The sequence below is a fragment of the Natrix helvetica genome (assembly GCF_964273705.1).
Source record: "Natrix helvetica genome assembly, chromosome: 8".
NCBI classification, from domain to species: domain Eukaryota; kingdom Metazoa; phylum Chordata; class Lepidosauria; order Squamata; family Natricidae; genus Natrix; species Natrix helvetica.
In genome coordinates this window covers 16,531,237-16,555,633 of record NC_138559.1, presented here as the reverse complement: position 1 = coordinate 16,555,633, position 24,397 = coordinate 16,531,237, and the positions used below count along the sequence as shown (strand labels likewise).

The 24,397-nt window shown below is 40.7% G+C and overlaps 1 protein-coding gene across 13 annotated transcripts in view; it reads right to left on the bottom strand.

The window, feature by feature from the left end:
- CAMK2B (calcium/calmodulin dependent protein kinase II beta) overlaps positions 1-24,397 on the bottom strand; it is a 186,527-nt gene that overhangs the window by 20,909 nt on the left and 141,221 nt on the right. For 3 of the 13 annotated variants that reach the window (XM_081961199.1, XM_081961205.1, XM_081961209.1), the window contains exons 13-19: positions 22,408-22,488; positions 13,775-13,815; positions 13,336-13,407; positions 7,320-7,364; positions 4,302-4,350; positions 986-1,105; positions 24-149 (exon numbers count right to left, since the gene is read on the bottom strand). In XM_081961199.1, coding sequence (XP_081817325.1) covers positions 24-149; positions 986-1,105; positions 4,302-4,350; positions 7,320-7,364; positions 13,336-13,407; positions 13,775-13,815; positions 22,408-22,488 — 534 coding nt within the window. The remainder of the gene's footprint in view (positions 1-23; positions 150-985; positions 1,106-4,301; positions 4,351-7,319; positions 7,365-13,335; positions 13,408-13,774; positions 13,816-22,407; positions 22,489-24,397) is intronic. The other 10 variants (XM_081961203.1, XM_081961201.1, XM_081961204.1 and 7 more) reach the window with 9 other exon arrangements.

Genomic DNA, 24,397 nt, shown 5'->3' with positions numbered 1-24,397 from the left:
CCTAGCACTCACACACTACTTACACTGGGGAGGGAGAGGGCTTGCAATAGCTGGTAATATGCAGGGTGAAGAATTTGTTGGATCTTCAGCCACAGGGGTAGTACCTGATCCCTTTTTCACCAGGCCTAATACATCAGAGAGCTTGGAGGCTGAGACAGACAAATGAGAAAGGCAGGGAGGGAGGGAGAGAGGGGAGGAAAAAGAGAAGATAAAGGAAGGACAACGAAAAGTAACAGTGAGGTAGAAAAAAAAATCTGAAGAGATGACTCAAAGATGCAAAGAATCCTTTAATCAAATCACCAAGTGTGTTTTATCTACTTAGTTATGGCTTTCTAAATCAAATTTCTTCTAGCATCACTGGAGCAAATGACTTAAAGTTACATGGATGTGAATAAGGGCTAAGATGAAAGAACTTTGTCTAAATTCAACTACTACCATACTTATTCCCGCATTGCGGATGTCTTGCTTTTGTGTAATCATTCTTCTATATGGCTGAGCCTATAAGAGGCCTAGGGATTTGGATTTCTACCAAGTTTGCAAGCAAGATTAGGGGACCCAGCTTCTACTTTTTTGGTTAAAATAATTGACAGGCAATGTGAAGCTGAATTCAGGAAACCATGATTTGCTGGAGCCATGATTTAAGGACCAGCCAGAACTGGAGATTAATAATTGGCAAAATCATTACTCAATTTAGCCCCAGCTCAAATATGAAGGTCCATCCAGAGTGGATGTTGTCAAACTCTGGCACATCAAAGAGGAAGAAATGGAAGAATTAAAGGTTCAAATAGGTCCATTCAGACAACAGGAAACCAGGCTTGTTGCCATAGCTGAACGAAACCCTTGGCTTAAGGCTTATAATTAGGAGTCTTTAATGGAAGGTGGGACTGGGGACCATCTTATTGTAAGCTGCCAAGAGTTGCTTAAGATGGGCAGCCCTATAATAGATAAATAACAGATAAGCCAACATTGGGGCCTTGCAACTTACAAGCAGCCGTGATTGCAGCAGTAGCAGATGAGATGACAGATGTCTGCAGGCTGGAAGGAAGTTCAGGGGCAGATCCTGAATTCACGTGACTTTTTACAAGCTCATTATCAGTGCTTTTAACTAGGGAGAATGTGAAAGAGTAGAAAAAGAAAACAGAAACACCATAAAGACAGAAAGGAAAAAAAAATCCAAAGAACAAGCGACACCTCTGGTGGAAGGAAAACAAAACAAAACAGGAGACATAGAATGGGAAAGTAAAATGTATTTTAATAGAAAAAAAAAGAATGGGGAAATGGAATTAAGATTCACACACACATAGAGGCAACATACTTCCAAGTATGACAAGCAGGAAGGTTTGATTACATTCACATCCTATCTGGGTAGGGATTTTTTAACAAGGTATCTGTACTGGTTGAAAATTCAAGTCTTCCCAGAGGGCTTCACCCCTTTAGTCCTAATAGACAACTTTCCCCCTTCCTGGAAACAGGCAATAGCTGGCCTTCAATGGACTTTCCCCATTGTTTTTAATATCCCAAGGCTACAATCAAGCCAAACAAGCGGCTACCAGAAGAATAAGAAACGTGGAGTCCCAGCTAGAACTTAACAGGATATCTCTCCACAGAAGAAATCAGATTGAGAACCAGAAAGGTATCTAAAAGACCTGACTTCTCCTAAGAGTAGAATAGCATTTTTTACAGCCAGACTTAATATCCTCCCCTCAGCACTCCTGCAGGGCAGGAATGATAAAACCACAATAGCTGAGTGAATGTGTACATGTGGCAATGGGGAAATTGAAAATATTTCACATGTCCTACTGCGCTGCAAATTCTACAGGGACATCAGACCAACATATGTTCTCCCTCTAGTAGAGAGATTTCTAGGGAGATCAGATAACGTCTACTTGAACCATCTTCTCCAGGATACAAATCGAGCTACCACTCGTGCAGTATGTATAATGATAATAGGGGGGGGGGGATCTAAAGATCCTTATTCATATTAATACTTTGCTTAGTTATTCTCCAATAATTTCTAGATAACGTATTTATCTTGATGTTTAACTTTTGTGCTGGTCTGAGACCATAATAAAGATTGGTTCTGATTCTTTAAAAGGTATCTGAGCAGCAGCATAGGATCTGGTCAGGCTCAGTTCAGCTCTTCTTAAGTCCTAAACTCATTTCTCTTGATCACAATGCTCTAGGACAGTGGTTCTCAACCTGTGGGTCGGGACCCCTTTGGGGATCGAACGACCCTTTCACAGGGGTCACCGAAGACCACCAGAAATCACATATTTTCAAATGGTCTTAGGAACCAAGACACCAATTTTATGGTTGCGGGTCACCACAACATGAGGAACTGTATTAAAGGGTCGCGGCATTGGGAAGGTTGAGAACCACTGGTCTAGGACATTCATTTAAGCATTGCATATTTCCTAACTCTATCCTGGCACTGACCATTTGAACAATCTATGGAGAAAGTGAATGATACAAAAAGATGCACATTCTTTCCGAAACCAGAGAGATTTGAGACAAGACTTGTATCATGTAGTCTTCACCCTCATTTGTGAAAGGTTACATGAGGTGAAGGGATATGATAAAGCTTTCTCCAAGGGTGGTCCTTCTGAGTTCTCCTATCACCTCTTGGGCTTCAGGATGTCTCCTCTGCCTTTTGCTCAATATCACTAGAAGCCACGACTAGACATGCACCCACATTTTTCTCTTGGAAATGCAAGCTGACTGAGCCTTAATTCAAGTCTTGTAGAAAACACAAGCCCCGTCAACCATGCATACACATGCCATCCGTTACAGCAAAACTATGTTACACAAATTAACCCAACATTAGTCAAGGAACAAAAGTTGACCCTAACACTGTAGCAGGAATCCACCCTTCCCTGCAATTGATCTGCTTTGCTAAATATAAAAGGTTATGCTTCAAAACTGAAGTTATTTGGCGACAAAAGCATACACAGGAAGTACAGCTTAAGGTTACACTACAAGAGTGCTATCCCTCACTCTCTGTGTGTGTGTGTGTGTGTGTGTGTAGGTCTTGAACCCAAACAGTACAAATCCAACCTTCCCTCCTTTCTCTTCCAACATAAAAGTATCTATAGAGCCGTGATGGCAAGAGTGGTTAGAATACAGTACAGCAGGGCTAACCCACTGCTCACTCCAGGACTTCAATTCTGAGCAGCTCAAGGTTGAACTCAGTCGTCCATCATTCTGTGGTCAGTAAAATGAGGACCCATATAGTTGGGGGCAATATGTTGACTCTGTAAATCGCTTAGAGAGGGCTGTAAGCATCGTGAAGTGGTATGTAAGTCTATGCGCTATTTTATAGTGTCAAAAACGTTTGCAATGGTTGACGTGTGCAGCATTTGTGCCCATTCCTGGACCAGAAGGCCTTGCTCACAGTGATTCATATCCTAGTCACCTCCTGTTTGCATTGCAGCAACATACTCTCTATGAATGCCTTTGAAGAGCATTTGGAAGCTGCACCTTGTCCAGAATGCAACAACGCAGGCAGTTTTTGAAGTTTCCCACACATTCATATAACACCACTACTTTTTGAGCTGCACTGGATGCAACTGAAGGTGATAGTTATCACTTATAAAACTCCTGCGCAGCCTAGGACTGAACTATTTACAAGACTGCTTATGTCCTATCATCTCTGCTCACCCCACTATATCTAGCAAGGAGCGTTCCATGTCCATGTCCCCTCTGTCATACAATGTCATCTTCATGGCACCTGTCCTGTAGGTCCTGTGGGCAATGCTGGTGGCATCATGATTGGAGGGGGAATCAAGTTCTTTCACTTTATATTGCTTTCTGATCTTCCCTCCAGTAGGGCGAAACTCACTCATTCTAACTTACTTATCAATTTCTTTAAATGTGTTACTTGAAAAGAGTCGTGGTGATCATGAGTTAGGTTAGGTGGGGTTTTGAGCCTAGACTTGAATTACCACTGAAAATAAAACGCCAGTAATTGTGGCAGATAGAGATTTCACAAAGGTGACATTTATCAAGTAACCTTGAAGATCGATTGTCATCAGCAAGCGTCAACAGCAAACATTGGAGTACAACACTTTCATAATAAGCCAGGATTCATCAAACACATCTGTTTTCCATTTGCCAACAACTTCCTTTCTAGCTATGGTCTTAAACAGAGTCTGCCTTCATCCTTTTCTCCTATGTAAACTGCTAGGGCTTCCAATATTCCATTTATTGTCAAGCACATAGACAATCAGGAGTATGCAAGTCGAATAACTAACTCTCCAGATGCCAAGCCTTTGACCTCTGGACCAACTCCTTAAATCTGTTACCTTTCGTGTCTTCATCCTCTATGGTGGTGTTTGTGCTGTCGGAGGATTCCTGTGGAGACAAATAGGAATAGGAGAAAAGGGAAACAGAAGGTTAGCAGCTCTGGCCACAAGTAGATGTTTGAGGAGATGGTGAGCATGTACAACTTGAACTTGAAACCAGAGAATCTGGATAATTCAGAAAAGAAACCGTGGGATACTCAGAAATCTCCTTTTTCACATAACAATCAATTGCCATATTAATCAATATAGAAGTATCTGCCCCAAGAAAACTAGGGAGATGTTCACCAAGTATACCAACTTAAAAAACAGAATTGGCTTGGTTTTTCTTGCTTCTTAAGGAAGAAAGAATGCAAATCTCATCTTTAGTAAGTTTGATAGCGACGCCTCATGCAAAATTGAGCGGGAAGTCCCATTTTTAATGTTGCAGGGTCGGTCAACTATAACAACAGGGGAAAAAATGCACAACTGGCATTTGCTTCTACATATGGGTGAACCTTGAGATAATTATGTCTCCCGGTAGTTGTGCCAGACCCTATTTACTCCTGGAATATCTGTCATGACATAAACTTACGCTTGTTTGCAGAATTATGGCCCAGCGCATAACTGCAAGAATGTTCTCATTTCTCATAAGCATCTCATCAAAGAATGTTATTCTAGACTTAAGACTTGCCAAACTGTCAAGGTGATCTGGGGCAGCTCAGCTTCAGCAACTAAGATGTGGGGATTTCAACTCCCAGAATTTCCCAGCCAGCTATGCTAAAGTTGTGGAGGTTGAGAAATACTGATTTACAGCATGATATCCTTTGAGGTGTGGAGCTGGTCTGGGGACAGATATTACAACTCTTCCTAAAAGTAAGGCTTCTATGGAAATAAATGCCATTGATTAGATCAGGCGTGTCAAATTCAAGCCCAAGGGAACCAGCCTGCGGTGCCTCTGTCAGGGAAAACGGAACTCAGGAGGGCTGCAGATGGAGCTCAGTTTTCCCTGGCAGAGGATTGCAGGAGGCCATTGCAGCCGAAAACGGAACTCGGGAGCCCATTTTTGCTGGCAGAGTTCTCAGGCCACCACAGGTGCCCCTGACATGAGTGACATCAAGCTAGCGAAGCCCACCCTGGTCCCCTAAAGTCAAACACAACCCTGATGGGGCCCTCAATGAAATCGAGTTTGACACCACTGGATTAAATTAAGGGGCCTGCATAGATTAGAATCTTATCCCTCACATACTATTAAGATTAATTCAAAATTCCAAACAGAATGATTCATTTTTTTAAAGACTCATGTAACTTTTATACTTTTATAAAAATGTATATTATATTAATTAATATTAATTAATTCATATTTTCCTCTTCTGTTCAACTCTGTCTGATTCTTGTAGATTGCCTCGAGTGCCTGCATTTTTGCTGGGGGAAGCAAATGCAATAAGAGCAGCAAACGTGATAGCCTCACAAATTCTTTTGAACACAAACCACCTATCTCATTTGTCAAAAACAGAGTCGATTTAACATTATAATAATATTTTAAAACAGTACAGTTTTCTGTGAGACCTTAAAGACAATGGTTGCTTTCCCTCATGACGAAAAAGCTATGTTTCTAACATGAGAGGATTCTCCTCCCCAAACATTTGCAGCAGAAAAGAATATATTCTAGAAATAATTGTAAATATGAACAGAAGACCTTAGTAGCCTCCATTTATTGCCCAGTTGGAAAAAAAGTCAAAGCCCCACATTCAACATAATCTCCCCAGATTCTTCACCCCAATATAATTTGATATATGGGTACCATTTTCCCAGACTTACGATTTTACTTCCTCTAAAAAAAAACAAGTTGCATAATTAGAAAAACATTATCCTTTTTTTCCTTAAAATTCATCTAAGCCAGGAAATATTCTGTCCAGAAGAAAAGATAAATAAATGGGGAAGTTGGTACTAACATGGTTTCCTTGACCAGCCTCTATCAGATTCAATCTTTAAAAAATAAAAAACAAACTAGCCAAAAAAAAAAGCCAACTGGTTCTCTTCTTAAGGCTATGTCAGATGCACTGAGTGAATGGGCTTGAAGAGGTAGCATAAACATGGTAAAAAATCAAAGCCCCTGCAGCAAAGAATGGGTTAAGAAAATGCAGGTCTGGGTGGAAGTGAAGGCTGGGACCGATAATGAATGATTGTGACATGGAGCAATTATGCTGGTCCTCAGACCATCCAGCCTCTTGGGATGTCTCTCTTTGGTCTGCCTGGCTGCGTTCTTTCACTTGAGCATGAAGGAGCTCTGGGGTCAGAGTTGAGGCTTTCTTCCCCATCCTATAACCCAGCACAAAAACACTCAGTTGAGATTTTTAGAAGTATAGTTGGGATTACGAGAGTCTCCACATAGATTGAGAACTTGAGATGGGGAAGGTTGCCTCCCCTATCTGCAGTTCTTCCCCATCTGGAGTTCTCAATCTTGTGTAGAGACTGCAGTAACCCAAAATAGCAGTCTCAACACATCTAGGACCAGAATAGGAGAAAGCAGGTTTGCAAGACAATCCCATCCTCCAGAAGATCTAGTTTCAGGTGACAAGTTATCAACTTCTTCCCCTCAATTCCATCTGTTCTGTCTTGGACCATCTTCATTACCCTCTTTGTAAGCCTAAAAGACCTGGAACAAAATGTAGGGAACATGCCACCAGCAAGGGAGCCATGGAAATTCTTCACCTTTGTCCCCAAATAGTGGAAAGTCTAATATTTGAAGAATAAGGTTATATTCTTCAAGAAGGCCGGACCTTTGAAAAACAGTACTGCAGTTGTAACTTTGTGCTTTCTATAACACCTCAAAAGACAGCCCGCTTCCCCCACCTTTAATTAGGCCAGTGGATTAGAGTCTAGGGTGCAGGATTTCGGGTACATGGAAAAAGGCACAACAAGAGCCTACGGTCTGTCCCCAGAGGTGAAATTACACAGCAATGCAAGGAGCAGAAAAAAAGTCAATTTTTATCCAAGATAACAAAAAGGGCAAAACTGAGGAAAGACAGGCAGCAGTACCTTAATGCTGTCCACTGGGTTATGGATAACGGTGGTTTGAGGTTCCTACAGAGGAAGGAAAGATGAACCAAAGAAGAACAGAACAAAGAAGAGGAAGAAATTAAAAAAATATATATAAGGAGAAGAGGCAATAATTGGAAGAGGAGATGGAGCAGAAAATGATGGTAAAAAATATGAAAAAAGGGGAAAAGGAAGAGGGGGAAAAAAGACCAAGACCCACATAAGAGCAGGGGAGGGGAACAAAATGGAAAGGAAAAAAGCAAAAAGGCAATTAGTTCAGCAAAAGGCAAATGATCAACAAACAAAAAGTGGCAGAATAAATCAGGAAGAGAAGAATCAAAACTGGATTTTCCATGAATGAAACCAAAAAATCATATTTGAACCCCATGATAAGATTGCTGTGACCCCCTTGGAAATGGAGAGGGCAAGCGGAGGTATCTACGTTTAACCCGTTTGCGAGCCAAAGAAATTGCTGCAATAGGGAGTCTGGTCAGGAGAACAAAGAAGAAACTTGTAAGTAGGAGCGGCAACCAATCCTCCTACCTGGGCGCTTAACATCACAACGCAGGTTCCACTGAAAATTGAAGGAGGGAAAAACGAAGCAAAAGAAGAGCAGAAGGTCCTCTGAGCACATTCCTCGGACTTGCGCTATGCCCAGAATATTTTGAGTTAAGAACCAATCTCTACCTCACTTCATGGGGGCATCCCATGATGATCCTGAAGTTTGGACCTCTCACTCATAGGTGTTGGGTACACAACAGAGGGCTGAGCAAGAGGTACGGGGTATGAAAAGTCCATCCGATATAATTCTAGAGGTAGCTGAGCAGAGGTTTTGCTAGCTGAGAACTTACCTTCCGTAAAGTACGTTGTTGTTTTACAAACCTTCAGTGCTTTTCTGACACTTTTAAGATGTACTTACCTGGAAGCAGGTAATTCTAGGGCACTAAACTAATTTGTTCAATTTGCATGGATATGGACAAGAATTTATGGCTTGGTGTAGACAGGGTGCTAAAGCGAATTTGGCAGAAATAGTCAACATGTAAGAATAAGAGACTCATTCTCTTTTTTAATCTGACTGTTAAAGTATCAGGTGGTTTAACAGGGGAGAACCTGGGAGAAGGAAGACCATTCCAACACCGAGAAACTGCCAGAAAACTTGTCTGTAATGTATTTGATGTGGTCTAAGAATTATCCACATGTATATCTCTACCTACTTTAGTAACAGTGAATATGCATGCGTGGCCAATTTATGACCTGGTGCTAAATATGCTTAAAGGTGTTGCGTGAATAAAATGGGGAAGGAGAAGAGACATGTGCATGTTAATAAAGCTTTGAAGCAACTCAATGGTAAACAATGCATGCTTTGGTGCAGGATCTTCCAAATTCAATCTTTGGCATTTCCAGTTAAATGAGGAGGTAGCTTGAGGTGATTCTTGTTTGTCAGGAACCTTTAAAAAATCCTGTCAATCACCATTCAGCTGCCTTCTCCAAGTTGATGCATTTCAGACAGGCTGGTCACCCAGAGATGTTGTATTCCCAATGCATTTCAAGGAGATCAGATTAAAGAAGGCTGCTGTTGACCCCAACATAAGGTTTAACAGAATAACAGAGTTGAAAGGGACCTTGGAGGACTAGTCCAAACCCCTCCTCAAGCAGGAAAGCCTAAACCATTTCAGACAAATGGTTGTCCAATCTCAGTTAGATGAACAATTAATCTGAGCTGTTAAAGCAATCTCCTTGGTTCCTGCTTCTTAAAGTATTTTCAAAGTAGGTATTTTCAAAGTAGGCTTGATCCTACTTTGTTTTAAATTTCCTCACAGTTAGAACAATTAATCAGTGGAACAGAAGTTGCCTCCAGAAGTTGTGAATGCCCCAACACTGGAAGTCTTTAAGAAGATGTTGGATAGCTATTTGTCTGAAACAGTATAGGGTTTCCTGCCTAGGCAGGGGGTTGGACTAGAAGACCTCCAAGGTCCCTTCCAACTCTACTATTGTATTATTGTATTGTATCCTAAGCTCATGTTACGTCTTAGAACAGCAGCAGCTATGAAAGGAAGTGCTGAACCAAAACCTCATTTTTTAGATAATTGTGAAAGCAAGACATCTTTTTTTCTACCGCTGATACCTACAATCCAGTTTGTGCAAACCTGTTAAGTATTCCAGGAAGAATATGAATTGCTATAATGGCTCATGCGGTTGGACTTAAAGGCTAGAGACCTAACTGTGCAAGCTTGGTTACAGCTCAATAGTCCTTTTTATGCGAGGGGTTGGGGATCTGGAAGAATGAGTTCATAAAAAGGCAGGTTTCGGTACTCACGAATTACCTATTGACACGGGCACCAGCACTACCCATTTAAGAGGCTATTCAGAACTAGCAATAAAAGCAAAGCATCTTGACTGCCACTGAGAGGAACTGAGCACAACCACGTTTGAGGGTTGCAGTTGAAGTAAATTCCCATCTGAAGAGATTGGAACGATGGGTGGGAGTATCAGCCGGGGAGGGGAAGCGGGAGTGAATGGAAGCAAAAAACTTAGATTTCACATCTCTTTTCAAGATCCAACCTTGTGTTTCTTTCCCCCACTGGCAAACGCTGAATTGATGCTTTCTTCACCAGTCGCTCTGTAATATTTAATATGCCACATAGGGCTCTAGCTATTGAAATCTTGGAAGGGTTGGCTTCCTTCAACAAAGCCAAGCTCTTGCTTAATAGAGAATTGGAGAATTGGGTTGTGGGGGGGCATCCATTTTGCTCAATCAAAGGCAGTTTTCAACCCTGTTTCTTTGGAATCTGTAGTTCCTGCCACACTGAAGAAACTGACAAGCTTTCCCCAAATATATTATCATCTAGGGCAGTGGTTCTCAACCTTCCCAATGCCGTGACCCTTTAATACAGTTCCTCATGTTGTGGTGACCCCCCAATTATAAAATTTGTGTCTTGGTTCCTAAGACCATCGAAAATATGTTTTTTCCGATGGTCTTAGGGGACCCCTGTGAAAGGGTCGTTCGACCCCCAAAGGGGTCCCGACCCACAGGCTGAGAACCACTGATCCAGGGTGATTCTATGCTGGGGGGGGGGGAATTCCAGAGTCCTATTACGTTTATTTCTGGAATCTTTCCTACTATCAACTACATAAATTGACTATAGAGAAATTTGCCATCTTATTCAATTAACACTTTCTCGTTGAAAGGAAGGGCCAACGACTGACATAGCTTGGGAAATGATCACTACCCACCAATACTCTGAAAATAGCATTTATCATATAACAACAGCATTTCAAAGTGCCTCTTTTAAGCTCATAAGAGAACCAAATAACTGAAATAGATATCATTTTTCATCATTAAAACCAGTTCAAAGACTAGTTTTAAATTGAAGAATGACAAAGAAAATTGAAGATAAATGGGCTGTAAACATTGAATATGGGTCTCATAGAAGAAAAGAAGTAGTTTGTGCTGTAAGAAAGAAGTTCAACCTTGTTGTTTTGATCAACGATAACAGCCCATTTACTGCATTTTTAAACACTCCGCGACCTGATGTAGATATGCGCTATTCTCTTCTGGACAACTCCACATACTGTTTTGGATTCATACAATTTAATTTAAACCTGCTGTTTCCATCCCTTGATCTCTTTTAATACATTTTGTACTGAAAAATTAGTGGGCAAAGAAAACCTTTCAATCAAAAAATGTCACAGGTATTGAAAGAATTAGTCTCATTGTCTGATTTGCATCATTTCCATAGAAGCAAAACACAGAAGCAAAGCACCTATAACTGCCCAATATGTTTTCAATCTGCCTCCTTCTGAAGATTCGTTAAAATCCCAGTTGTGGAATTTTATTTCCCTTCAAAAGCAATATAAACTTCAAGGTAACTTCCTAGCCAGCAAAGCCAATATCTTAAGACTTCATGAAAAACATTATTACAAAACTGATATTTATTTGGTAGAAGAGCTCTACACAAGCTACTGTTCCTCTGTTCAAATGCAAGAACTCCAAGTTATTCAAAGAATTCCATATTTGCCACCTTTGAGGGGTTACTTAATAAATTCATATTGCAATCTTTTTTTTTAAAGAAAACTAATGTTTAGTGTTTTAATCTGGGCTAACATGCTTCATGTAGAATTATTTAGAGCAATAATTATTACTTTAAAGACTTCACACTAATGTGATAAGATTTGTTTCTTATAAAGTCAATCTGCGGTTTAGTTTGTTGCTCTCTTCTTTTTCTGTTCTGTCTTTAAGGTTATGACACAATTTTGTCTATCAAGAAGAGGATGAAAAGGAATAGCTATAAAATAGATATAAGAAATCAATCCAGGTTTGGTGTGGCAATGAATCTACTGAAAATAAAGTATTTTTAAGGTTCGCAAATACAGCTTCTGAGAGCTTTAAAACTTCTATAATAATTCTAATGCCTTCACCTGTTAATGCTTCAGTGACTTGTTGACAGTGGAGCGAAGTGTGCAAAGTTTAAATAGTTCCTATACGTATTATCCTAATGCCTACTTTACAGCTTTTTCCTCTATATATATTTACAATAATTACATAAAAATAATAATAACCTAGAATCTGTAACTCCTATGAAAACATATGGGGCTCTGCAGATCAATTAAGGTTTATTAAATGTTTATGCCATACAGTTATTTCCCAGGATTATTGTTCCAGGAGTTTTAAAACATTTATAATGTACATTCTTTTGCACTTTTTTACACTTGAGAAAAAAGCTAGGCTTGTGGAAACTTGGGGTAGGCCCTCAGTGGAATAAAATATTTAGAGAAAATGTAAGAGATTTAAAATGGAAAGATTGAACCTTCCACCATACAGAACCTGGACCAGAATTGATCAGAGCAGTTCCAAAACCGAGGTCAAGAAATAGTGGCTTTAAATGGCAGATTTAAGGAACAGATTTCAGCTGGACATTGGAAAAATGTCAAGTGGTTATTAAATCAAGTAGCGCACTGCCTCCAGAGTGAAATTGCCTTTCTTAAAAGTATTTTTAAAAAGACAGAATGGACACCTGTCAGGTGCTGAAGCATTGAGGAAGGACCTGGATTAAGGCTCAATTAAGGCTTCTCTAGAACCTCTCGTATTCCATGATGATTGTACAATTTTATTCTCTTTTTCTAACCATTTTTTGAAAACTGAAAAAGTTTTCATTTGCTGGTTTGGCCAGTGGATTTCATACTTGCCCTATTGAAGTCTCATTTAGCACCAAATCGTAATGTAGCCATGAAGTTATGAATATTTAAGTTTCTGTAACCAACATGACCTCTGGATCGAACACATCTGGAAAGAAAGTTTTGATACTCAGGCACGAAGTACAAATTTGCACAAAGCAGACCAGGGTGATATCCACAGATGGGATTCAGAGAGAGAGATTACAGGTGGAAAAAAATAGTTGACAACCAGAGTTACCAGATTCTATTATTTCTCAGCATGACTGATGAGACAAGGTGTAATTATAAGACACTCTTACTTATTTTTTTCTGACCAAGAATAAAGAGGCCTTTGTTTTTCTTTTTTTGAGGGAGAGGTGAGGAATTTTTTTTTGTTTGATTGTCTGCTGGGATAGAAGACAGTATTGGTTTGCAATTCAAATATCCTTCTCTTGTGCCTTATATTATTGAATGGGAAAACCTGAGACATCCTAATCAATGTGGAATACACTGTGGCTTAATTAAAACATTTAAGGTTGAACTGGATTCTAGTTAGCAAGATCAACTGAATCTTCTGGTTTGGACCGCCTAAGGAGTAAAATATATATATGGAGGATATGTAGGAGGACCATGAAAAAATTCTGAACTGTCTCCCAACAATGGAGCAAGAATAGCATGAAACAATTTAGGGATTCCCAACAGTATCAGTTAGAGGCAGAACATAGAGTTGAAGTCCTTAAATAATGTATAGTTGTATCAGCAAGCATTAAAGAGCAATTATAACTGCAAAACCACAGGGAAATCAGTGTCCCAATTTTTTTTTAAATAAAAAAGAGAAAGAAAAATAGAAGGGAAACTGTACCAGTGCAGCTGGAGGAAGGGTCCCTTTTGGGCTGGTAACTCCGGCGCTGCTTTTGGTGCTGTTTGTCTGAGGCTGCATCAAACATACACATTTTCGTCAATGAAAAAATGAACACAAAGCACTTTTTATTCAGGTAATCCATATCAAGGCTATTTAAACTCATAAAGGGTGCATCACTCCATGATTTACATAGCAATTATGTACAGATAAAGCTTTGGAAGAGAATGAGCTCTCCTTTCACCGCTGTTCAGAAGGTTTTAACGTGGAGCATAGAAGAGTACTTCCATTTCTACCATTTAGCTATTTTGCTAATTGAGTTTCTGCAAACGATTGTAGGCTTAGAGCAGAACAATCTCTCCCACTAATACAGCACAAGCGCAAATCTTTCCCCGGTTTTCTTTTTCATGGAATGTCCCACAAAAGCCAGAAATATATTTACCTTCACGCCGTCCGCTTTCTTATTCAGTAAACTTTTAGCTGCTGCATAAGGAGGGAAGAAGAGATTTTAGTGGCAACTGTCTGGGTGTCTTGAGAAATACTCTGCACTATCTAAATAGTCCTTCCCCCCCCCAAAAAAACCCCGGGTTTCCCCATCCAACTACTAAAAGGCGACTTGAGAACAATGGCTAAGCCCCAACATCTCCAAGCCAGAAGTAAACCTACAGATGAATAGGTTTCACAAACGGGCAACCTCTCAAAAGCAAGGAACTCAATAATGGGTCTGCAATGATACAAAAGAGTGGAAGCTTTGCTCAATGGGATTTTAGTCACTGTTGTTTCTCAAACTGCCATTTGCTTGGCTTGGGCACAGATTACTTTGTCCAAACTGGGCCCAATCACAAGGAGGATGTCTCTGTACAGCAGTGTCCTTTTTAACAAAGCAGTAGTCTGAATAAAGTGGGACAGGATCCTTCCATGGAGAAATTCCCCAAGCATTCCTTCTCCCCTTTAGCTGAACTTGCAGAGGAACTTGGAGAGCTTCTTGAATATTAATTCTTTTGTGCTAATAGTTCCAAGACCTACTCCTAAGTACCTACTCATTTTAGGGACACTGACATTTGCAATGAAAACGCTAGATCTTGTCAACAGAATTGCATACAGGTTCTTTTCTTTTTGAAATAAGGAGTACCAGTCTTTCTTGTAATAAGTAAATCTCCAAGACAACCTTGAATCTTGGAGATGCCCCTATAACTATCTCGGCAACAATCGATCTTCTTCTAAGATGATGATGCTATCATCATCATCATGATGCAACCTAGTCCCTCGGTTCTAGCATCCCTCAGGAGTTTCCCATTGAGGGATGCCGAGAAGTCAGTGTTGATACCTGGTGACTGTCTGGATTAGTCCTTGCAGTCTTCTTGGCAAGACTTTTGGGAGTGGTTTGCCATTGCCTCTTTCCTAAGGCTAAGAGAGAGTAACTGGCCCAATGTTAGTCTAACATGGGACTAGAACTCACAGTCTCGGAGTTTATAGCCTGGTGCCTTAGCCACTACACAAATAGGCTCTCTCCTTTCACACTGAGAATTTCCAAATTCTTAAACGTGAGCTGTAACCCAAGCTGACTCTCGCCAACCAAGCTGTACAATTCTGCTCCTAGCAACAGTTTTTATCTTCAAGACAAGGTTGGAGCTCATATTCTGATTTCTAAGCAAGTCACATCTGCTTCTTTACTGAAGCCACTCTATTACAGTCCATTAAGCAAGCTGCATTATTTTCCCATGTGTTAAGATTGTGACCTTATTACGCCCAATATAGTATCGGTCTTTTTTTTCCCTCTGTAACTGGGATCTCCATGCAAATAATGAATCATTTCATTTCCACCCACATCTCATGAGATATTGATAATCCTCAAAAATTCAGTGATTACAGAAGTGGCTTCTTATGTCAGGTTGGAGTATGTCATTCAGAGAATATGGATTTCTTGGCCATTGCACGGTCGGTTTTTGTTTTTGTAATTGCTTCTTGTTGCTATTATTTGGCTGAGGAGAGACCCAAGAGTGATATGGGGGGGGGGGGGAGGAAAGCTGCACTGAAATGAAATGCATGGCAAGGCTGAGAGTGGGATTAAGAAGAGTGATAAGAGCAAGTGTGGTAGGGATTAAGACTAAAGTGACTAGAAACCTGGTTGTCGGTTATTTGGATCCTGATTAAGAGAACTTCAGGGAATCAACAATGCCATGAGAATCCTCTAGGGATTGAACAATTGATGACTATCGCGTTGTATCTGGGCAGAAACCAGGTAATTTGTACAGTTGAATGTCTAGTAAGCAGTAAAAGAAACCAAGTTACAATCTATTGTGGAACTACTGTGAAGGCACTGACGTCAGATGGAGCAGCATCTGCGGAAGAAGGCAACTCCCTCTGCTTCTGAATCCCTGTCTTATAATCCCCTTGGTCTCACATTAAGTCCAGTCACCACCATTGGCAGTTATTATATCAAAGGCCAGAACTCAACAAAAAGTTTGCTTACCTTACAGAAATTTACAGAAGAGGAAAAGGCGAGAGAGACAGGCAGTAAGGAGGAGAATTGGAGGAGGGATGGGGAGAAAGAGAGGGAGAGAAAGAGGAGGGGGGGGAAAGGGGAGGGGGGGGAGAGAAAAAGTGTTGAGACAGAAAGCAAAGCCTTTGAGACAGAGGCCCTGTCTTGACACCAAAGGGGAGTGGAAGCAGCAGCACCAGCATCACAGAAGCAGCACCACAGAAGCCTTTGCTCATACGCACAGGGAGGAAATGGGCCACACAATCACCACACTAATGGAAGAATGGAAACTCAAGGATAGAAAACGGACTCCAAGTAAGGTGACATCGTTTTCCACAATGTACAAGTCTGGGACACCAGAATCAACATCACTTGGGTTTTCTTAAACACATAAACTCTTTTCCTACTCTTCCCTTCATGCTAAATATTCCGTCTTGCAAAGGTTTTACTTTACTTTGTTCCAAGTTTACCTGGGACTCATGTAGTTCATGATGAAGTGTGGAATTTTTTCCCAATAAACTTGACACTCCAAAAGTCAGTCCCTCCCAAACCCAGTTACTGGAACTGCAAACCTCAGAATTCCTTAAATGGGGCCAAACGGGGGAGTTCCACCCTGGAGGTGGCTTGCTAGATTGATGGCAGACTCCATCTCCTTGCTCTCTGTCCTCCACCCATCAATCAGTAGAACAACTTGCCTCCAGTAGTTGCAGGTGCTCCAACATTGGAGGTCTTTAAGAAGAGACTGGACAACCATTTGTCTGAAATGGTGTTGGATTTCCTGCTTGATCAGGAGGTTGGACCAGAAGACCTTCCAACTCTTGTTATTCTGTTATCTTTTTTTGTTATCACATTGATGCATTTATTCTTGTTGGGTTACTTTGTCATTGCTTATTTTATTGTTCTATTATTTTACTTCTGTTCGCATGCCTTCCATTGCCCTTCCTTTCTATTATTGTAAGCTGCCTAGAGTATCCCTACGGTGAGACAGGCAGCAAATAAATTTAACAAATAAAATAAATAATAAATAAACTCCGAAGAAGTATGATAAATGGATTGTGTATTGGACTGAGAACACTTTAGCCATATAACATTCATGGAAAATGACTACAATCATTGCTGTGACTTTTTAGCATTAAATAACTTCTTTAAATGGCATTTTGATAGAAACAATATTGGCAAGTTCTTATGTTAAAAGCAAAGATGGGGCGATGGCTGATATATCTCTGGAGGTTAGAATCACTGGTCTAGCTATATAGAAATGCCCCCAAATATAAGAGTCTGCAACAGAATGTGTTACAGTTTATTATGCCGGGGGCAGAGGAAATTACAGCTGTTCTTCAATATTGCTGTAGCTCTAGCAGCATGCAAAGCCTCAAACGCCCAAAAAGAAAATCTGGTTATTAAGGATATAGCCAATATTATACAAAGTGATTTCCCCTAGTTCTTCTTCCTTCTGATCAATCCAAATGTGTTATGGAGAATCCTTCACATCTGCAAGAGATTTATGAGCTATGCTGGAAGGTGCTGTAAAAAGAAAAGGAGGAATCCATTCTACTAGTGAACATGTTGTCATCAGAAGACAGATAGCACTGGATCCAATTCAATGTCCTTTGTGTTTAAGCCACCATAATCAAAACGATGACGTTGACCTCAAAGAGTACTTGGAAAATACACGAGATGACTTTCTCCTTTCACCCCATCAGAAGGAGGTAGACTATTATCATTGTATCTTGATTTTGTCAGGTGTTATGTCAGCAAATCAGTATTTTAAATGAAGGTATTTTCCTTGGACTGGGTCCAGGAGCTTCAGCTGTTGGATAATGCAGTGGTCAAGGTATTGAGTGGTGTATCCAGCTATGTGCATAACTGAAGCAACCGCAGAATTGGGTGCCAAGGTGTTATTACGCCAGATTCAAGGTGCCATTTTTGCTATATAAGAAACTAAAAAAAATCTGAACGAACCACTCATCACCATTACAAACTTATGGATCACTGAGGTCATCAGAGAAGTCTCGCTCTTATAGACAAGCCTCCCTTGTGGCCACCTGCACTTTGGCACCATCTCCTCCGGAGACTGGTCAAGAGCCCTTCAGCACTTGTTATAGACCTCTCTCTTTCCTGTATCAATGATGGAAGAGTTTTAGTTTAGTTTAGTTTTTTTCTTCCACCACCTTTCCAATCAATCTGTTTCTACCTTTTTCATATTGATCTTATTTTGGCCATTTTTATGGTAAGGTGATAGATTGAGAAATAGTTTCTGTCTCCCTCCCTTCCTCCCTCTCTTTCTCTTCTCCTCCTCCTTCTTCATCATCATCATCATCATCATCATTTATCTACCCATCTATTTTAAGTTCCCAGAGTTTCTTTGGATAGTGGGATGGGTGGCATATAAACTTAATAACCTAAAAAAGTCTTCATGGCCACCTATCTCTCAGAAAGAGATTCTGCCCGGCGCACAGAAAGTGTACGCTACTAAGTATGGAAGCAGAATAAAACATATTAAATAATAACTAAATGAAATGGGCCATGGCAACAACTGTGTTGCAAGAAAAAAAGATCAACATTTCTTGTGTTGGCAATTGTATGAAATCCAGTAAAAATCTTGCATTGCTCAGAATTTGGAAGGGAAAAGAATTGTGATAGGAAAAGGTTCAAGAACTACTGACCTTTCTTGAATATAGGCATTTTAGTCCCTACAGCAGTCTCTATATTATGTCCAACATTTGGCAGCGATAGTTATAATATCTTCTAACAGACAGAGGACAACAGGAGAAGGGCTTGGCTTCACTCCAAGAGCAGAATATAATCAGAATAGCACATATTAATCATCAACCTATTCGTGTAGAATCAGGAAGCTAAAGAATAATAATACACCTGAGAATTAGAGGACTGAATGCATTTCAAAACGTGTGTTGATCAGGCAGCTACCCGAAGAATCTATATTCATCTCATGATTTTCTCTGTTCTTGGGAGTTTCTTCTACTGTTTCTGTAGCGTCAATGCTGTCTCTCTCTCTGAAAACGAGGAACTGGCTACATCATTGCTTCTCAATCTTGGCAACTTTAAGACCTGTGGACTTCAACTCCCCAAAATTCCCCAGCCAGCTATTACTTATTATCTGTAGTTGAAGTCTTAAAGTTGATAAGGTTGAGAAACACTGTGTTACAGTATTTCACGTTCAGCATTAGAAAAACTGCTATCAATTATTAGTTGGATAACCTAGTCTTGAATTTCAATTTTAGAAGAAGATGCTAAATTAGAGAAACAAGACCTGAACATCACGGAGGATCACTGCAAAGGTGACAGGATTAACAGAAGCACTTTCTGTAGCAAAGCAAAAATCTGCAATACGTGAAGCAGCTTTAAATAAAAACTGAGCATAAAGGGGCAACAAGAAGACTTGGAACTTTAAAATCTCTAAAATCCTTGCGGGGGCAATTTTCTCAGATGACAATAATAAAAGATGTTACTGGTGATTATGCAGCAGCAGTAGCCACAGAGGCAGAGGGGAAGAATCTGAATGGAATAATTATAACTGTTCCCAAAGAAGAAAACCTACTTATTAAGCCTTTTTTCGATCTTAAAGGAGGCAGTTTTAAGTTCAATACAAAAATGAGCCTTTGTGTCTTTCCTTCATTTAAATTATGGGAGTTGGTCCAATATATGAAAAGCCCTGGGTTGGAGAAGGTTGGAGAAGAATATAATGTACAGCTTTTACACTGTACAGCAAGGCACAAAGCAGTAGGATATTTCGCTTTAAAGAACTGGCGTACAAAATCAAGGAGACAGGCAATGCAGTCTTTTTTCCAAGCCTGAAATCTTAAGGTGGGCTTTCAGAATGACATTAACTCAAAAGTAGCTTAGACCGGTCAAATTACTGCTACCATACAGAGCTATCCATCTTGCATGCACATCAGCCAGTTTTAGCACATCAGAAGCACTTTTCCGCTGTCTGAGAAGAATTACTTCTAATTCTTCTAGTCAAGGCCCAAATCATGCACCATGGCTACACAAATTCCATGCACCATTTACCATTTTCACACTATCACAAAACTGGGGTACAGACAAACCTGTGACTACACCAAGCAACAAGAAGTTCTGGCATGAATAAAGCATCAAGGGAAACTGACGTTGGCATGCCTCAAGAACTGCCTGGATGGATTAGATATGGAAGGTGTGCTCCTGGATCCTAAACCCCTTACTCTAAAGCAATGAGCCTCACCTGTTTTCTCCACTCTAAGCTACATTTCATCTTCAGATGTTTGTAGCAGTATCAAGTCTGGTCCAATTTTTGGTTTCTAGCCCTCCTACATTTTTCTACTAGTCCATCCCTGTTTTCATCTTATCCATAGCAGACAATTGCAAAGAATGCACCACTTGGTGCATTGTCTTCGGTTTTGCTTTCATAATCCTACCAGGGTATTGAATCAGAAACATATTTGCAGCTCAGCCAAGGTTAATTTTTGGCTGAGCTGCAAATCTCTAGTCAAAGGACAGCAGGGTCCATTTGACTGCATATTTAATGAAGCTGAATGATTACTAGATGCATCAATTGAAACCATCTTGGTGAAATCAAGATGATCACCAGGTCTTCTCTAGCCTGGTGTCTCTAGATCAGGGATTCCCAATCTTGGCAATTTTAAGACATGTGGACAGATCCAAGAATTCCTCAGCCAGTGTGGGAACCCCTGCTCTAGATGTTTTTGTACTCTGGTCCAAGGTCATGATGGCTGGAAGTTATAGGAGCCCAAATTCAAACCATGGTGAGGTTTCCGGTGATGGGAGAGCTAAGCATAATTAGTTTTCTGATATAAGACATATTTTTTAAGGTTTAAGTTTTAAACAGCAGACCAGGGAACAGAATGACCTCCTAGAAAGGACTGGTCTACATCTTCTGCGTGCTAACAAAATAAGCCTGATCCAGAAATTTACAGTTCTCTTTAGCAAAAGAGAACATCTCCACCAGAGTTCATGCCTGGTTTCAACAGGGGAAAAAATGGTAATTCTCATCATCCTACTGATGCAGAAATTAAACTCCAGAGAAAGTCAAGCTATGAAACAAAGATCAAATTCGCTTTGATGCATGGGTGGTGCATTGTTATAGCCCAGCTCATGTAGTGCGTATTTTTATTAGCACCCACAGGTTCATCTGAGCAAGCAGCAGTTCTTTTTGGGAAAGAATATAACTCCCAACTCATAACAAATAATCAGCAAAGCAAGAGCAGAAATAGATATTCTTCCGTCTGCATTTCAAATGCTTAAGCTCCAAATCGGAGAGACTGGTCAGGCAGCGAAGGGGGCAACGTTCCAAAATCCCTATCAAACTGTAAAAATCAATTTGTTGGTTGGTTGTTTATGAAAGAACCAACCCCCAAAAATGTTGCCAGGATTAAATGACACTGGATGAGCTTCACCGCTGGCAGTTAAATGAATACAACATAGCCCCTTTTCATGCCGGGAAGAGGAAAGAGCTATGTTAGAAATATTAACATATTTGATTTCTGCATGCAAATAAGGAAATGCAGGGGGGTCTTTCAGCAAGTATTTCAGCTATAATGAGCTTAACGGTTCTTAAGGCTTTGAAGGACTCTCTCTTGCTCCGGGCATTTGGGCCAGGAGATAAGGCAAGCTCTGCTGGTGTTTGAAGATTCTAGATTTAACCAGGGCAACTTGGGTTATATGTTGTTACAGTGGTTTTTATCTTTTACAGTTAGTTCTTGACTTACGAACGATCGCTTAGCAACCGTTCAAAGTTATGATGGACCTTCCGAGAGCTACTTATGACCTGAATCCAAAGTTATGATGGCCAGAGGGAGGGGGGGGGCTCCCAATCAGGTGATTGCATTTGGGGCAACCAGCCTGCATTGATGGCATTTGCAGTGTCCTTGCAATAGACTATTTAGTTTCAGTCATGAAGACCAACTTAGCAATTTTTGATGAGAAATCACGTGCAATCCTCACAATCTCACCAAACACCTCACAAGAAAGGAAAGTTGGGATGATGGGGAGGGCAGGTCAATTGACAATTAGATGCATTCATCAGGCAATCACTCTCTCTCCTTTTATTAAGGCTGCCACTGTTCTTCATAGTTTCCATGTTCTATTGGATATTTGTTGTTAGAGAGTAACAGCCTCAGGTGGTATTTAATAATATATGATAATATATTGGCAAAATATGCTAAAATAATATTCACCCCACCAGATCTTCAGCCCCTAGCAACACCATCATTATGTAGCCTTCAAACTGTGCATTCCCTTTCCTGTCATTGGTCTGCAACTTTCATCCTGCTTCATGCAGTGTCTAGAGACTGCTGACTTGCAACTTTCACATTCGTTGATTTCAATCCCTTCCTGTAACATTTTCATGACCATTTCTAATCATGACTGAATGGAGCGCAACGGAACTGACACCACTAAACAGACAGACTTCTACAGAGATAGTCCTTGTTTGGGCTCTTTGGAAGTAAAAAGGCCAGCTCTGAAATCTTACAACAGGGTGGGATGAAGTGCTTTGGGTGGATGACACAACATGCACTCAAGATTTCAAAATGAGAAAGGGGAAAGTGAGGAGGGTCTCTTCCGGACATGTCTACCTTGCTCCACCAACCCAATGGTGGCACCGGAGGCTGCTGCTGCTGCAGACATGGTGGCAGGAGCGGTGGTCTGTCTGCCCACTGTTAGCACCAGAGTGGAAAACAGAGAAATAAAGGACAGCAAGTAGGAAAAGGGATGGGGGAAAGAGTTAGAGAAGAGCGGAGGCAGAGAGAGAGAGAGAGTGAAAGAAGAAAAGGCAGAGGGAAAGTAAGAAGGGGGAAGAAAGGAGACAAAGGAAGCAGAACAAGATTAGAGTTAAAGTTGAGATGAAGAGACATGACTTTTGGTAGCAAACGTGCATTCACTTTTACACAATCCATGGATCTTTTCCGTCAGATCGAGAGTTATTATAATCTTCTTTCTCTGCACTGGAAGCCCATCAACTGTAGGGAAACTCTGAGTCCTGGTTTAGGCTCATAGCTTTTGAAGATGCTCTAAAGTACTCATTCTGCTACTGAGTCCCGGAAAGCATGATGGCTAGGGAAGCCTTCCGTAGGACCAGGATTAATCAAATGCAAGTGGAACGAACAAATTCTGCTGAAGATTAAAGTCCTACTGTTGGGGTAGATAATTCCTAGATGTTGCTAAAGCATGGAATGCAGTATGGGAGCCATGCACTTTTTCTGCTGTTGGCTTCCTGAGCTTCACTGATGTATTAAAACACTGCAATCATCATTTTTCCACTTCCACTATGATTCCGAACCTCTTAATGGAAGAAACACTTAGCAAGGAATGCTTAAATGCCAAGTTGGAAAGCCTCAAAACCAGAAAATACTGTGATTCCAATTTTTTAAAATGGAATTTGGAAATCACAGTATTTTGCAAAATTACTTAGGAAGAAGTAAGAGAAACTCATGGCAGAACACAGGTGCCTTGCAGCCGTCACTTGTTTTCCAGCTGGGAGGATCAGGCAGCCATTAAAATCCAGTAGCTTATCCAGCTATAATTCCAGGAGATCCCATCAATCCCCCGGCTAGCAACAGGCTAGGAGTAGAACAAAAAGTTTGAGATTTATTTATTTATTGCTGAAGATCCCTGCTTCTTTCAATGTCTTTACCCATCTTCATTCTTCTTACCCAATGTTTTCAAAATGCCACAGCTTCCCGGTCCCTTTGTCCATCAACTCCACCAACAGTTTCCCCCCCAGAAATTCCTGCATCCTGAATTAGATAAAACCTCGTTGATGTTAGCAAAGTATATCTTGATCTGAACTAACAGCCCTTTACAACCCCTACTAGCTGCAGAATTTGAATTTTTGAGATGCAGAAAATGGATTGTGCTGTGATTCGCTGGGAATTTCATAGGGCTTTGATTAGGCCCATGAATAGTGATGGGGAAAGAAACCCCGCAAGAGAGCAAGGAAGGAGAGACAACAGTAGGGGTGGACTATCGCTTGAGGCATCTACTCAGCCACCTTTCACCCTCATTGTTTTTAGAAATCAGATGTGTTTGTTTCCATTTTTTTTTTGGGCAGGAAAAGCAATTCATTTCCCATGGTAGGAAAGTACTTGGCTCTTTTAGAAAGTATTTTCAGGACAAATGTCCATTATGCACTAAGACCCACAGGTGGAACAATCTCACTGCAATTCTGCCTCCCCGGGCAAAGCCAACTCAAAGAATTAATGCACTAGAGTCCAAAGCATGCGCCTTCTCAAGACTCCCCTTCTATTAGATTACCAAGTTTTCCTCCCCCCCCCTCCCCAACAGGCAAAACTAAGGAAACAACCTAAGGAATCTGCCCTACTTAAACCAGGAACAGTTTTAGAATAACAAGAGGACTGTTTCAGAGACAGAGGAAAAGGACTTTGGAGGAATCTGCAGCAACTCCTGAAAGTTCTGGGGTAGAGTCAGGATTAAAGTGCATTCAAGTTAGCTAGCTAAATGTAAGGAGGAACCTGAGAAATGTAAATTGAGGACAGTTTGAGGGTGGGGGCAGAAGGAGCCACACAGAAAGCCTGCATGGATGGGTATACCAGTGCTAAAGCATCA